Raw genomic sequence first — 16,253 nt, 5'->3', positions numbered from 1 at the left:
AGATCTCCAGGTACTGAAGGGAATTCATGGTACCCTGCACACGTTGAAGCTTTCCTGTACCATTAGAAGCAAAACAGCCCCAAAGCATAATTGACCCCCCGCCATGCTTCACAGTAGGCAAGGTGTTCTTTTGTTCATAAGCCTGGTTCTTCCTTCTCCAAACATAGCGCTGGTCCATTGTCCCAAACAGTTCTAATTTAGTTTCCAAAACCTGTTCCAAAACCTTTGTGGCTTGTCCACATGACTTTTGGCATACTGCAGTCGACTTTTCTTGTTCTTTGGAGTCAGCAAGGGGGTGCGTCTGGGCGTTCTGGCATGGAGGTCTTCGTTATGCAGTGCGCGCCTTATTGTCTGAGCTGAAACTTCAGTGCCCACATCTGACAGGTCTTTTTTCAGTTCCTTAGCAGTCACGCGGGGATTTTTCTCCACATTACGCTTCAGGTAGCGCACAGCAGTCGCGGTCAGGATCTTCTTTCTGCCACGACCAGGTAACGTTTCCACTGTGCCCTTTAACTTGAACTTGCGAATGATACTTCCGATAGTGTCTCTTGGAATATTTAACAACTTCGCAATCTTTTTATATCCATTGCCATTCTTGTGAAGAGCAATAACCTCTTCTCTTGTCTTCTGGGACCATTCTCTTGCCTTCACCATGCTTGGAAACACACCAGTAGATGTCTAGAAGGAGCTGAGTATCACAGTCCTTTTAAATCTGCCTAATTGGTGCTTATCATGCTTGATTGCTGCTCGTTGACATCCACAGATGTTTTCAATACCTGATGGAAAACACTGGAATGAACCTCTGTTCTTAGGAGTGGTAGTCGTAAAGGGGTTGAATAATTGTGTCAATGAAGAAATCACAAAAAGGCCATTTAATACTTTATGACAAAAAAAATTGATGCTATCTTAGTTGCATTTAGTTCTTTAACAAGTCCTTGTAAGATTTCATTATGAACACAATTACAAATGTGCACTGAATTCCATAAAACCCTTCGCAGCATTGGGGGTTGAATAAATTTGATCACAACTGTAGGTATGTTAGTAAAATTTGCATTTTTGTTTTATTCCATAAACTGCTGTCATTTCTCCAAAACTGCAAATAATAATATTATTTTCAGCATTCATTTGCAGAAAATGACAAATAGGCAAAAATAATAAAGATGCAGTGTGTGCAGAGCTCGACTACAGCTCAGAAAACCCAGTGTCCAGTTCTTAATCTGAGCTTTCATGCGTCTAGAAAACCCAGTGTCCAGTTCTTAATCTGAGCGTTCATGCGTCTAGAAAACCCAGTGTCCAGTTCTTAATCTGAGCGTTCATGCGTCTAGAAAACCCAGTGTCCAGTTCTTAATCTGAGCGTTCATGCGTCTAGAAAACCCAGTGTCCAGTTCTTAATCTGAGCGTTCATGCGTCTAGAACAGTGTTTTTCAACCTTTTTTCAGTTGTGGCACCCTTTATATGCATGCAAAATGTTAAGGCACCCCAGTTTACAATGCGTTAAAAACACAGTTTTGTTGGGGGGGAGGGGGGGGGGTGAACGTAAAATGGACACAGATTAAGTGTTATATCGCAATCTATCGATCGCGGGTGGTTGGCGCCAGAGCGAACTAGTAACTCATTGAATCATAGATATGGATCAGATAAATAAACAAGATTTTTTTTTCGGATGTGAGATATCGGAAGTGTGGCGTGAGAGCGTGTGAAAACGGTCAAATGCGTGTGTCTCACGCTCAATGCGTGAGAGTTGGCAACCCTGAAAACATACTCTCTGCAACCATCTCCCGGCCAACATAACACAAAAAAAGTGATTATTAAGACAGAGAGCACATAAATGTGACTTACAGTCAGTGGGAAACCTGCGTAATCACGTGCTGACCTTGGTAAGGGTCATATGCAGGTCATATTCACGCTTTGAGCGTGAGACTCACGCATATTTAGCGATTTCACACGCTCTCACGCCACACATGGAATTTCTCACGCTTGAATATTATTATTATTTATTTTTTTAAATAATCTAATCGCCGCACACCGCAGCATATTCAGCCAATCCATCGGTTGTATATTATAACAGGTTGAACCAATCAGAATATAGATCGCGCTGTTTCTTGGTAGACTTTAGCCACCCCGCTCCCCAACCACACACACACACACACACACACACACACACACACACACACACACACACACACACACACAGCCGCTACACTAACCATCGCGACATATTCCAATCCCCCCCGCCTGAAAAAAAGCTCACGCCCACCAAACTTGAGAGATCTGGTCATATGAAATAAATTTTTATGATTTTTAAAACGTATAATAACTTAATTTTTTTAAACTATAGTTTTTTATTTCACATCAGAATATTTTGACGGCACCCCCGATGAAGACAGACGGCACCCCGGTTGAGAAACGCTGGTCTAGAAAACCCAGTGTCCAGTTCTTAATCTGAGCGTTCATGCGTCTAGAAAACCCAGTGTCCAGTTCTTAATCTGAGCGTTCATGTGTCTAGAAAACCCAGTGTCCAGTTCTTAATCTGAGCGTTCATGCGTCTAGAAAACCCAGTGTCCAGTTCTTAATCTGAGCGTTCATGCGTCTAGAAAACCCAGTGTCCAGTTCTTAATCTGAGCGTTCATGCGTCTAGAAAACCCAGTGTCCAGTTCTTAATCTGAGCGTTCATGCGTCTTGGCGTCTCTCCACCAGTCTTTCACATTACATCACTGTGTTAGATCACAGATTCACACACCGGTTCCCTTGGAGATATCGCAGTTAAGACCAGCAACATATAGATCCATGAAGAAGTGATTTTTTGGAGATACAGTAGGCCAACGAAGACCAGCAGCAGCGTAAGAGGCTGTGCAGCATCGGCGTTTGATGTAGCGTGAGTTTTGGCCTTTATACAGTTCTAAGTGGGATGTTATGGATCGTTGAGGAAGGTCCCAGAAAGGCCGTCTAGACTCCTGATTCATTATAAACAAGTTAGTGTCTCTTCCTGCCAGATGGTGAAATCACAATAAGACAACCTGCTTGACTATGAATAAAACATAGAGACATGCAGAATCAGTCCAACATTTTGTATTGGGGATATTTTACACTCTAGTCAGCTCAGTTTAAGTTACAGTGTGACACTAGCTCATTTTGTGAACAGTAGTAACATGACTTATTTAATGCATCTCATAATGACATATTGTGCCTGGTGCCCCAAAGCCCCAGGGTGACTATGGCAAGAAGAAACCACAGAGTTGACCTATTGGTGGAAGCTTAATCTCATCTTTCATTGGATATCTGACAAGATTTTAATTCAAATACAAATGAGCAAAGAATACAAATAAAATACAAGAAATCCCATTCACAGACAGCTAGAAGTTGAACTTGTGGGTTCACTGCTGTAGTGTTTTTAGCAGCGAGGTGATAATGTTGCTTCTACTGGTCACTGCTCTTGTTAAACTACATGGCTGCTCGGATTTGGACGTCCTCATGGGGACATGAAATAGACGTTTCAGCAGTGACACCAGGATCTGCAGAGCTAATGGGAGTACAAGAACCAGCAGAGTTAATGGGGAGTGAGCAGATTATAACACAAGATTTCTTCTGTGTGTGGACGACACTGACAGATTCTTGCCTATATCTTACACAAACATCCAGCCTTCCACTAGTCCTGCACTTGTCTAGGTGTACACAGTGGTGAAGACAACCATTAATGTCAAGTGTTTGGTTCAAGATTGTTGCTCCTTTGTGTGACGTGAGCGGTGTTAGATGGGGACTGATGTACTCACCACCAGGAGGGGTTGTTCTTGGTTGTATTGTGCTGTGTTGTTATAACTCCCTCTATGGCGTGGTGGGCCAGGTCGTTGGATCATCTCTGTCAATAACCACATGACGTGCTGCTCTTACACAGCCAATCGTCTTGCTGCTGCAAGTTAATAACGGGCTTATGAAATCTGCTGGTAAATGCACGATGGGTTGCATGGGTCTGGGTTACTGTCTTATTCTTATGCGAGGCAAGGCAATTTATTTGTATAGCGCTTTTCATACACAACGGCAGTTGAAAGTGCTTCATATAATACACAGAAGAATGCTAGAGATTATTACATCCTGAGATCTATCACCTTGGGGAGGTTTTAACAAGAAAAAGAAGAAAATGTTGCAAATACAATTTATTTAAGTATTGTTAAATAAGTATTGTTGATTTAAATAGAAAATGAACTAAAGTTAATTTAAATAAATTCAATGAAAAATGGAATATAAAGATAAAAGTTTAATTAAAATAATATTCCTGAAAGAAGTGCATATAATCAAATTAAACATATAAAGTGTTGAGACAAAAAAAAATATGACAGACTGAATTTAGCATTAAAAGATATAAAAATGCACTGTAGTTAAAAGTGCAGTACTGCAGGATTTGAAGGAACAGTGTTTAACTGAAGCCCAAATCGTGGCTGAATAAGGACAATTTTAGATTCGATTTTAAAACATCCAGTGTTGGAGCTGTTGTATTATCCTCTGACAACTCGTGCCATTTAGAAACAGCATAATAATGCTGTAATATATCAGATAGATACACTAGTTCTACAACTCAATGAATAGACTTTAGAATGGGGCTGATCTCATATTTGGCTCCTTGTGAGAACTATCTGCATTTTGAATCCATTGAAGCTGTTTGTCTTTTTTTGTAAGACCTGTTAAGAGGCCAATACAGTAATCAACTCTGCAATATATGAAAGCAAGCGTGAGTTTCTTTAGGTGTGGGTTTGTCAGGAAGTCTCTGATCTTGTTGATGGCGGATAAAAAAAATTCATAACTGATTTAATGTTACTGCTAAAACTGAGATCAGAGTATATTTAGTCTATTAGCTCTGTAGTTTTCAAGTCAAGAAGCCAGCTGGTCTGTGCCTCTTATTGTTGTTGCCAGATATAATCATATTTGTTTTGTCTATATTCAGCTGTAGAAAGTTCTGACCGATCCAGGTGGTGATGTGCTTAAGGCACAAGCAATTAAGAGAAAGGCTAAGCAAACCAACTGGGTGTTGTCTGCATAGCTGTGGTAAGATGGCCCACAACCGTGTGAGATTTGGCTGAGAGAAAGCATGTGTGAGTTTAATAAGAGTGGCTTAAAAATTGAACCCCGGGGAGACAACACAAGTTACTGGAACTTTTTCAGAAACATTAATTTCTATTTCACCAAAGCAATTCCTGCTTTGCAGGTATAAACTGAACTGTTTTAGGTTTCTGTGAGCCCAACCAAATTCTTAAATCTATCATTAAGAATGTTATTGTCAGTAGTATCAAGAGCTACACTAAAATTGAGCAGAAATAAAACTGATAGCTTCCCAGAGTCTGTGTTTACACAAGAGCAGTCTCAGTACTATGAATATGCTGAAACCCTGTCTGAAATTTGTGTACACAGCTATTTAAGAATAAAAAACACAATTTCTCAGTGATTGTGTGACTGAACGGTAGATTTGAAATGGTTCTGCATATATTTTACAGAGTTGTTTCATTTTTAAGAGAGGCTTCAAGACTGCAATTTTTTAGTGAGTTAGGGAAGATTCACTATGTCGGCTGTTGGAAAGGCAGCGATGGTTGTCAGGGAGATGACCGCTAGAACATCAGGACATCCCACCCAAGGTCAGACCATCACATCACCGACATGCAGCACACCTGCAGACGTAATCAGAAACGTTAGCGTTTAGTTTCACGTGCCTCTCGTCTTGTCCAGTGGCACGACCTCCACCTGTGGATCAGTCATGTGACCACCAGGGCAACAATCTCGTGACTCATTACACCTACAAACTTGCTGGTTCCCCTGGACGTCTCCAAAATGTTGTCTTGCCCAACCTGACACTATAATCAATGCACAACCATTTTTCAGCTCGGGAGGCCGCATGTTGGTCTGTAAACCACCTGACTGGCAGCTGGGGTGACCCATTCTTTATCCCAACTAGTATTTACTGAGTCAGGGGGTCTGTAGACTCAGGATGTGGTCTTCTTGTAATCATTGATAATGGTTTTGTTATAGCCAAAATATCTACACCATTCACACACTTTGTATAGGGGGGTTCTTGCGAGACAGGATGGCCCCTGTTTGCTGGTGGGCATGTGTAACCCCTAAAGCATGAAGCAGTAGCCAGTGTCAGTGTTCAAAAGGACAAGGTTACATGCTCCCCCTTTTCACTCTCTGCGAGGTTGTTTCACCCATGATTTGACTTTGATGGTGTCCTCCATAGGGTGTGTGTATGTGTGTGGGGGATGTGTGTATGTGTCTGGGGGAGTGGCGGTAGTTAATACCATGGTGTGTTCCAAAAACAGCATCAATACTTTCCTGTGTCTGACGAGGCTTGACCAGCTGCTGAGTGTAAGTACTGCTAGAATAGTAAGAACACAGTGAGAGCCATTGGAACATGAACTTGCAACCTTATTAAGGGTACAAGACATGTCCTTAGCCTTGTGTCTCTCTTTATGTCCCAAGATATAAAGTGTCCTCAAGCTGTCAAGTGTCTTCAATTCTGCATTCAGGGTGAATAGCAGGAGGTTATTAGCCAGACGCTACAGGACTACATATGAATCTCTACCTCAAGATTCCTAGCAGAGATGAGCCTCTTTATATTGGTCAATATGTCACAGTATATCAGGGAGACCTGCTGTAATAGCTACTAGAGCATCATGAAATGGGGTCGCTGAGTTATGGAATCCCTGAAAATTAATCTAGGGACTGTGTGCTGCCTCCCCACAGTAAGCGCAAACCAGAACTACCTTTCTAATGCAACCGGGGCAGACCAGAACTCCCTTTATACACGTAAGGCTGAGAATACAAAGTGTGTGTTGTAGTGCAGCCAGAGGTGAACATTTGTGATCAGAGATAACTCTTCAGTTACCACTAGCCCGCACTTTCCCCAAAAGCAGCACCTATATTTATTATGAACAAACACTGGTTTCTTTCAAACTCTATCAAAATACCATTCAGAGTTATGTTGTTTGTTAAAGACTAAAAGAGAGTGTCCACCACTGCCTCTCGCTGTAGTGGCTGTGAGCAAATGCAATATGACCCATTACCTTATACATGTATTACCCAACCTGCAGGCACTGTTAGCTTTCACAACCCACTAGACCAAAGTTGACTCTTAAGTACCCTGTTATTAATTTAACAACTCAACAATCACTGCAAAACTGCTTAACCCTTATAAATAACCATCACCACTCTCCACACAGCCTCTAGGTTTGCTGCGCAATGGACGCTATTAACTGTCACCGTAGAAATCAATCACATCAGAAATGAAACCAAAAACGTCCATCAGTGTGTTTAACCAGAAGTGCATCAGTGTTTCCTACACAATGTCCTATTTCAAACTCCAAGATTAATCAAAAGACAAGGTCACAGGGCCCCGGTAGTCTGGACAGGTGATTCACTACGAACAAGGTAGAGTCAAACAGCTGTCATGTGTCGTGATGAAATTATAGCACAGTCTCTTAATTTTTTCCAGAGCTGAATATGTCTGAAAAAGATTCTAGTGAGTAACTGCAGCTGTAGTAAAAAAAAATTTAGAGGTAGTGAAAATTGCGTTGACATACACAGAGTTTCCAGAGAAACGGGGCGTTTCGCACAGAGGTCCTTCATCAGCTGTGTAAGCAAAGTGCTTCATGTATAAGAGAGGGGGATGGGGGGTTTGATGGGGGGGGGGGGGGGGTTCCTTTCAGCAGTGTAGCCTGTGAAATAGGCTTTGTGGCACCATGACAAGCTGAGCAGAATTACCTCAGCTTTTTGTTTCAGCGGAAGTAAAGCAGCATTGGATTCTATTATCCCTTGATTTGATTTGTGTCTGTTGTTTCCGGTGTCCCCACGAGGGCCGCATTAGAGCTGTGCTCTCTCAGCTTGGGATGGCATTAAGGACTGAGTCATAGAGACCTGATCACCAGCGCAGAGCAGAGACCCAGAACCGCCACAGCCTCGGGCCTGCGAATCGGACTAAGAGCTTCGGAAGAAACTGATGCACGATGCCCAGATTTACGTAGCCCAGATTTACGTAGCCCAGATTTACGTAGCCCAGATTTACGTAGCCCAGGCTGACGGGGTTTCGTGGTCCTTTGCAGGCAGCGTGCTTTGCATAACCTGAGTTAACACAAGCAGAATAGTGACTGTAGACACAAATAGCCACTGGATTTATTGAAACAATCTGAAACACACACACACATGGGTTGCCACACATTAAAGCATGATTTGTGCATACACACTCAACACTGCTGGGGGGGGGGGGTTATTGTATCTCCCACCCTCTCACTCTCTTACTCTCACGTGCTCTTTCACTCTTTCTTCTCTCTCTCTCTCTCTCTCTCTCTCTCTCTCTCTCTCTCTCTCTCTCTCTCTCTCTCTCTCTCATCCTCTCTCATTTTCTCTCTGTTTCCATGTTGAGAGGCACTCAGTGTTGGACCAGTCCCACGCTTGGTCCACCTCACCAGCCCACTTTATCTCTCACACACTCACGTCCTCACAGAGAACGGCTACGCCAGCCTGCGCACTGGGTCACACACACACACATGCTCACACACACAGTAGGTTCTTACAGAACTGAAGCACGTCCAGTCTTCCTGCACACTAGTAGGAATGTAAACACACAGATGGTGTAAAGAGGCAGTTTACAGGGTGTCTCACAGGGTGTCTCACTCCTCCGAGCTGTGGGGAGTTACTATAGCCACTCTCAGAACTGTATGCTGCAGTTGGACTGGTCTGAGTGTTTAAATGGACAATTCACCAGTCCAACACCACCATCCCAGCAGCAGTGTGTGGGATGCCTTAGTGCTGGGTACCTAACACCTGACTACCGGCATTCACACCCTAGGAACACACACACACACACACACACACACACACACACTTCTCACAGGCAGGCAGCATTTAATTACAGACATCCTTTGCAGGAGAGGCAGACAGGGAGAGAGAGAGACAGACGGAGACGACGTGTGGACTTAAACACACACACACACACTCACACACACACTCTCACACTCACACACACCTTTACTCTCACCACTCACACACACACACACACACACACACACACACACACACACACACACACACACACACACACACCTTTACTCTCACCAGTCTTTACTTTTCCATCCTGGATAGTTAACTGTGACTTTAATGTGACGTTGTTGTTGTTGTTGTAGTCTCCCTCCCTCTCTCTCTCTCTCTCTCTCTCTCTCTCTCTCTCTCTCTCTCTCTCTCTCTCTCTCTCTCTTCGCCTCTTTGTGTCTGTGTGTTTTTTTAAGTCATGTACGACATGTACGACTGTTCTTTTCATGCCTCTTTTCCGTCTGCCATTATTTCTCTGTGTTGGACTCATTCTGGCCGTCTGGAGAGTGGCGAGGGACCGAATGTGGGTGGTGCGTCGTGTCCCCCCCCCCACAAACAGACAGCTTGGCTGCTGTGTTGCTCTTTCATGGGGTGTAAAATCGAGGAATAGCACCTCCAGGATTTTTGCTGGCTTTTATGACAGACATTTTAAAAGATGTATTAGTGCACATAAAGGTTTATTAGTTAGACAGACTGTCAGATGCCCAAGATGAAGTCTTACTGTAAGTTGTTCTGGCCTAGAACACACAGGCTGTAGTTTCGGTCTGTTTCTGGACTCTCTGAACACAAGAGTGCGCAGAGTACGGCTAGCCCTCCCTGTCTGGACTCATTACAATAGCCAGAAACCTTTAGACCACACAATATGCCATAGGAGACTTTGACGGTCAGTACTGTTCTTAGTTATTCGTACTAGTTTTGGAACAACACCAACAGTTATGCTCCTTTTACCTATATGAACACATATACGTGTTTGTGCTTACTCAGGGTGTGACATTGGTTCATGGTGTACTAGTGTATATCATTTCTCCTCATGCCATCACCTGTGAGCAGTGCCAGCTGGTTGATATGTGCAGCCCGTGAGATCAGGTCCCACCTGAATTATCTGACTCGGGGATGCTGGGAGATGCGGAAAGCCAAAAAAACGTCTGCAGAAATATTCAGTGACTAAGAGTGTCGGGTGTTGAACACCTCAGCGTTATGCAAAGTTCTTGTTCCTCCTCATGCGCGTATTCTCCGTGGTGTGAGCTGGGTGAGATTTGTGGTATTCTCACAGTAGCTGAGAAGAGAAATATGATGTTTTCAAGCCGTAGTCATTTGGATATATTTCAAGGCTGATTCTGAAAGAGAAGACTAAGGTTTGTTCTAATACCTGCTCACCTCAGCAACGCTAGTCAGGCCGAGCTAGCAGGAGATTTAAATGGCTTTGCTTCTAAAGCCCTAAAAGTTGGTGTACATTTTTATTAAACTATTACTTGGGCTTGGAGCTGCTTCTAAATTATTATTAAAGCATGTATTAATGTATGACCTACTCAAAACTGCCAATACAGCAATAAAGTTGAGAGAATAATGGTGTTCTCACTTTATGATGGTAACTTTGCAACATCCGGTCAGTAAGATCATTTCTAACAGAAAGACCCTTTACAAACGCCGCCAAGCTCCAACCGCGCCTGTATTCTTTCTGCTTACACACGTGGTTTGATTCTGTTTTTCACCATACAGGACAGCATGACTAATTATAGTCCCCCCTTTCAGCTGCATGACATTATCTGTATGGAATTGAACATGTACGAGACAATGGTGTCTGGAAGACACAATCCATACTTTCAGTCACGCAGGCAGAGTCTTGTCTTCCACTCTCTCCTCTGTCCCTCTCTCTTACCCTAGCTTTCAGATATCCATTAAAGCGTAATTGCTGTCTAATTGGACTTTAATGACTCCGGAGGAACTGGGAGCGAAAGCTCGGCCCCCGGGTGGCGCCGTAATTGTATATCGCCCCACGCGTCTCCGTGACATCCCATCTTTAGGGGGAGTTGCAGTTCTGCCCACATGACCCGCAAGCCACGCCTCCCCACCACCCGTCCACCGACGCCCTTGTTGCGGTTTGCTACGTTTGGCCCACTTTCCCTTCGCACTTTAATTAATGAGCTATTCATTATCGGGTCTCCACACAGGCAGGAGGACTCACTCCGAAATTGATTCCTCGATTACCCCAGTGGCAACAACAGTGATTGTAAACTTGCTAAATGAGCCTCTGCGAGATCGACTGCTTAGGGCTTTGGCATTATTTGAATTGCTTTCTCACTCATTTCTTTAAGCGGGTATTGCAGGAGCGCTGTGGGGAACTGGGGACAGATGTCCCCAGCCAGAACATGTCTTACCTGGGGACAGATGTCCTCGGGTGAGGCGTGGGACGGATGTGGTTGTGGCGTGGTGATAGATCGGCCTCCTGTCTGGCCATCAGAGCTAGCTGACGCTAACGTGGATGTTCTGATGGAGGGAGTCTGAAGTCCTCCATGTTCTCAAGCTGTGCAGGTCTTCCTTGTGTTCATGGAGAGATTAAATGGTAGTTTGTTGAACGAGTGAGTAACTATTTGCAAGAGTGCTTTTCATCTTCTCTCTCACTTCATTCTCAGTTCTGTCACTCTCTCTTTTTCTTCCCTATTTTTGGGTTTGTTTCATCAATTGCTAGTGAGGAACACGGTAGGAATCGTGTCAAGGAGCGCAGGTGTAGAGTGTGATAGACGCCTGCTTAGATACTCACACTCAGCTCTGCCTTAAGGATTCCAGCTTTCTCCACTTTATTAATCTGTCACTTCTTCCCTCCGTGTCTGTCTGTAGCCCTGTGGTGTGTGTGTGTGTGTGTGTGTGTGTGTGTGTGTGTGTGTGTGTGTGTGTGTGTGTGTGTGTGTGTGTGTGTGTGTGTGTGTGCGTGTGTGTGGGATGAATACTCACAACTCCTTTAATAGTGGTGTTAGCTAGAGACAGACTGTACATAGAAAAAAGAAACTCTTGAACATGAGCAACGTGTTTTGGGCGGGGAGTGTCCCGTGACCCTAGTCAATGCTATGAATCCATTAACCCTGTGACCCAAGATGCTAGCACGGATGAGCGCGGACGTGTGTTGCGTCCACGTTGGTCGTTGCAGTAACTGCAGCTTCCTGCACTTCAAAGTGCCCTAATGTTGAAGCAGACTACACTACAAACACCCACTCAGCCACAGCTCAGGCTGTAAAACATTCAACACAGGGAGCCTTAAACTGGAGGCACCGTGTTTCAGTCAGACAGTCTTCCGCTCCTCCTCCAGTACTAGATAACTGCAACCAATTATTTCCGCCTGCCATACACTTTAGATTACACTGGCCTCGCTGAATGCGTTTCCTCACTATGCAAAGCACTTCTTTGGCTTTTGTCCCCCCCCTCTCTCTCCCTCCCCCCCTCTCTGCTGCCAGACAGTCCCTGTCTATATTTCTCAGCATCAGAATAAGCATTAGGGTCTGGGGAACGCTCGGGGTATCCAGCTGCAGTAATGCAATAAATGAAATCTCCATTACGTACCTCCAGTGAAACCCTGTCGGATAAATGAGGGGAGAGATGCCCAGGGATGCACATCACAGAGCAAGTACCCTATAGGACAACAGCCAATTAGGCCCACTATATCTCCATGCTGAGTCAGATGTGTCAAATTACCCATCATGCCTTGAGTGGCCGTGCCACTCGAGACCTCTGTGGCAGCCTGGAGTCGTGGTGCTTTGCCGTCTGCATCTCCCTGGTCCTGTGAGCCTAGCTCATTAGCTCACTGTGACTCCATCCCTCTCTCCCCTCCTCTACCCCACACCTCTCTCACCTCCGTGTCCCTGAGCTGTTTGCAGTGATAATTCATCTCGTAGAAGCTACAAATCTACCCTCGTTTGGGGGGGGGGGGGGGGGGGGGGGGGGGGGGGGGGTGCACAAAAAAGAGAACCAAACTGGAGATTTAAAATGTAAGCAGGAACGCTGGTGTGGGGGAGTCTCCTCAGGGATCAATAGCCATTAGCCATGTTTCCTCATTAGCGTCCGGTCGTCTGCTCTGATACGGGACCTGTTACCTCTGTGCCTCCAAAGGCTGACCCGTCAGACGAAAATCTAAGACACTGTTTTCAGATCAGCATTTCTAGCCACACACACACGTATAGAGCACACCGCCAGCGCTGCAGTCTAGTGTGAAGACGCAAACAGAGCTGCAAGAAAACCACCTTCCAAATTAATTCTGGAGAACATACACCCTCCCCTCCACAAACGAGGACGCTGAGGAGAACAGAGGTGAAGAGTGAAGGAGGAATGAAACGGGCAGAAGTGTGTATATTTAACAGCTCTCTGTGGCCTGTCTCTCTGGGCAGGGCCAGAAATCGTATTAGAGTAATAAGGGGTTCTCACAGAATATTTCCCTTTAACCTAGTGATTAGAAATGACTCCCTGTCTCCCAGGAACCTGTTCACGTTCTAACACCTAGATGAACCGCCCACCGTGCTCCGTTACCATGACACTGTGTCCTAATTGGTCCCTTCAATCGGCCACTCTGAGGAGGTCTCTTGGCTTTCGGGGTTTGGCCATCTGGACCAGGAAGAATGAGAATGACTGGCCTACATCATTAATGCACAGAATACATTACAGAGCATGATGGAGACCTGAATGTTAAAAAGCTGCTTTTGGCCGATTTCTGACCCAGACTCTGGTCAGTCAGTACCTCCCTGGAGACTGTATGAAACAACTGCTTTCATACTCTTTCTCTCTCTCTCTCTCTCTCTCACACACACACACACACACACACACACAGCATCTTCCCTGTCTGTGAGACAGTTCTGATAAAGGCATGTCACTTCCTGCCTTAAAACATACTCCAGATTTATTCCACCCTGGTTTCAGAAGGTCCCTCATTGCATTTCACACCCAGGAGATTATGAACAGCCCTGGTTCATTCAGCACTTCAGCACTGTACTGGATTGTGGTCGTCTTAGCCGTGTGGTGTACAGCAGGTGGGCTGGGCGGAGTCACAGTGGTTCTGGAAGGTCCAGTGTTTGTTCTGAACGCAGGAAGAAGGTTTGGGAATGTGTTTTTAGATACTGAACCCAGACCAAGCTGATAGGAGCTGAAACAAAGATTTATCTTGTGTCCAGTATGCCGTACTTAGATAAATAAAGGGTTACCCCACCATTTCTGGTATATAAATTATATAGTCCAACATCAGGTTTTAAAAATTTAGTTTTTTTTTTTAAATATGCTTTTTCACATTTATTTATTTTTACATATCCACTACAAGGGAAGATTGGCTCGTGCCTTGCTCCTTAAATGAATAATTCAACTGCATAATAAGATGACAACACTAATCACAAGCAATCCTACAGACACATTAGTCACAAGCAAATCAACGCGATGAATATTCATCAAAATTTCAATCCAGCAACAATCAATCCAGCCTCGAGGCGTAGGTTGCCACAGTCTTCACACAAGTTGTCATCTCGCTCCTCTATAACGAGGGCTGGGCTGCGACGGCTGTGACGAGACGTCCTGGAGCAGGACGGGACACTGGGGACGGTGGCAGGACAGAGCTGTCTGTCACCGCCTGTGTGTCCCTTCCCATTGGGCATCTCTGCTGCTCTCCAGAGGCTGTCCAATTAGAGAAGCGTAATGCACACTGACATAGAGGAAAGACTATTGGACTCACAACAGAGTCTGTTGGACTCTACGTTCCTAGCTGGAATAGAGGAGCTTCTTAAGCTTGCAGCCATGTTTCTCTTGGAGTTTTAGTATTTTTAGATTCAACCTTTCACCTTTGTCTTTACTCCACAGGCTGCCTGATCATCGGCGAGGCCCTCCAGACCCTCCAGACTACGGAGATGGAGGAGATTCGTTCATGGGGCACGGCCCATGACTACAACAGTCTGCCCTCCCCCCACACCTGCTACCTGGGACACTGGAGTGCGATCTCTGTCTCTGTTGGATGTACCATAGACATGTCACCCGCAGATTTTGACACCTTGGGCTGCTGCATTTTCTATTAAATCCAAACTGATTGACTTTTCCTGAGCAAGATAATGAAACAAAGTGTATGATTGCAATCAGGGCCACCCTTCATCCCCAATCAGAGGCCAGCCTGAGGAATGAAGAGGAGGAAGGATCTGAACTGCATACAAAATACTGAATCAAATTTGCCTTCAGTTGGCTGTTGTGCCTTGATGACGGTGTTGGACCTATGAAATATGAACTGACCTTGACTCAGAGAACGTCTTTAACTGGCTCTCCTGTCAGATTATCCAAGTATGATCCACTCTCTTAATCCAAGGGTTGGAGAAAGAGGATATTCCCAGCTGATGTTTTGTTACTTATGTTGTTGGTGGTGGTAATGATTGTAGTGTAAAAACGCACACTTGCCATTTACGCCAGACGCCAGGAGGAGTGAGTTGTGGAGTGATTTATGATGTGAGAGACTGCAGTGTTTGTTGTCATGGTTGCCACATCTTGACAGGTGTCTGCCCTAATCATAAGTGTAATATTTGAGGAGACGTACTCCTTTATAGTGTCTTAACCTGGACAGGAATGTTTCACTTGGGTGAATATATGATACGAAGCCCAAAGCAGAAGGACTTCATGTATCTGTAGCAGTACATACTTCTGAGCCACTGTGTAAGGATGTGTGGTTGTAGAAGAGTGTCCATGAGATTATATCTGTTCCTTTAACTTCCTGTTGCATAAATGTACCTCAAGTTTTACCGATAACACACACACACACACACACACACACACACACACACACACACACACACACACACACACACACACACACACACACATGCTCTTCATGTACTCACTGCGATGGTAATGAAAAAAATGTCATGTCTTTTCTTGTTTGCTACTTCAGGAGAAATTTGACACGGTTGTGTCCTTAAACATGTTGAAATGCAACTGCATTTGTGACCCCTGCTGGTATTGCACAGACTCTGTGAAATGAGAGGCAATGACTCACAAGTGACAGTAAAGTGCTACTGAAAAAATGTATAAAAGACCTTACTTTACCTTACTGAAAGAATTTAACAGGAAGCTGAATATAATTCCCCAGAGTCTCAGTGCAGCTCTGTGATGTCGGAGGGAATCATGGAGACCAAAGGCAGATGGGAAAGATCAGATTACTACAGCATATCAGCCACACAGACCAGGGGGCCTTATCTTCACTCGCTCACAGACCAGGGGGCCTTATCTTCACTCGCTCACAGCATGTCCACGCACACTGCAGGCTCTGGGGACGGGTTACTGTGCTGAAGTAGCTTACGATTGGCTGTCTTGCCCTTAGGACAGGGCTTTGTTTTGGTGCTGGACAAGATGTTGATTCATGGCTGGCTGGTTCTGCGTAGGTCCAAAAGCAGGCTTATGTC

The 16,253-nt window shown here is 44.7% G+C and overlaps 1 protein-coding gene across 1 annotated transcript in view; it reads left to right on the top strand.

The window, feature by feature from the left end:
* trim44 (tripartite motif containing 44) overlaps positions 1 to 15,786 on the top strand; it is a 42,273-nt gene extending 26,487 nt beyond the window's left edge. The window contains exon 6 of the mRNA XM_076991752.1: positions 14,674 to 15,786. Coding sequence (XP_076847867.1) covers positions 14,674 to 14,682 — 9 coding nt within the window. The 3' untranslated portion in view covers positions 14,683 to 15,786. The remainder of the gene's footprint in view (positions 1 to 14,673) is intronic.
* Positions 15,787 to 16,253: the final 467 nt, after the last annotated feature.

Source organism: Brachyhypopomus gauderio, unplaced genomic scaffold (assembly GCF_052324685.1).
Source record: "Brachyhypopomus gauderio isolate BG-103 unplaced genomic scaffold, BGAUD_0.2 sc85, whole genome shotgun sequence".
In the NCBI taxonomy this organism is placed as follows: Eukaryota; Metazoa; Chordata; class Actinopteri; order Gymnotiformes; family Hypopomidae; genus Brachyhypopomus; species Brachyhypopomus gauderio.
The sequence above is the reverse complement of the archived record's forward strand: the minus strand, read 5'-3'. Positions and strand labels throughout refer to the sequence as shown.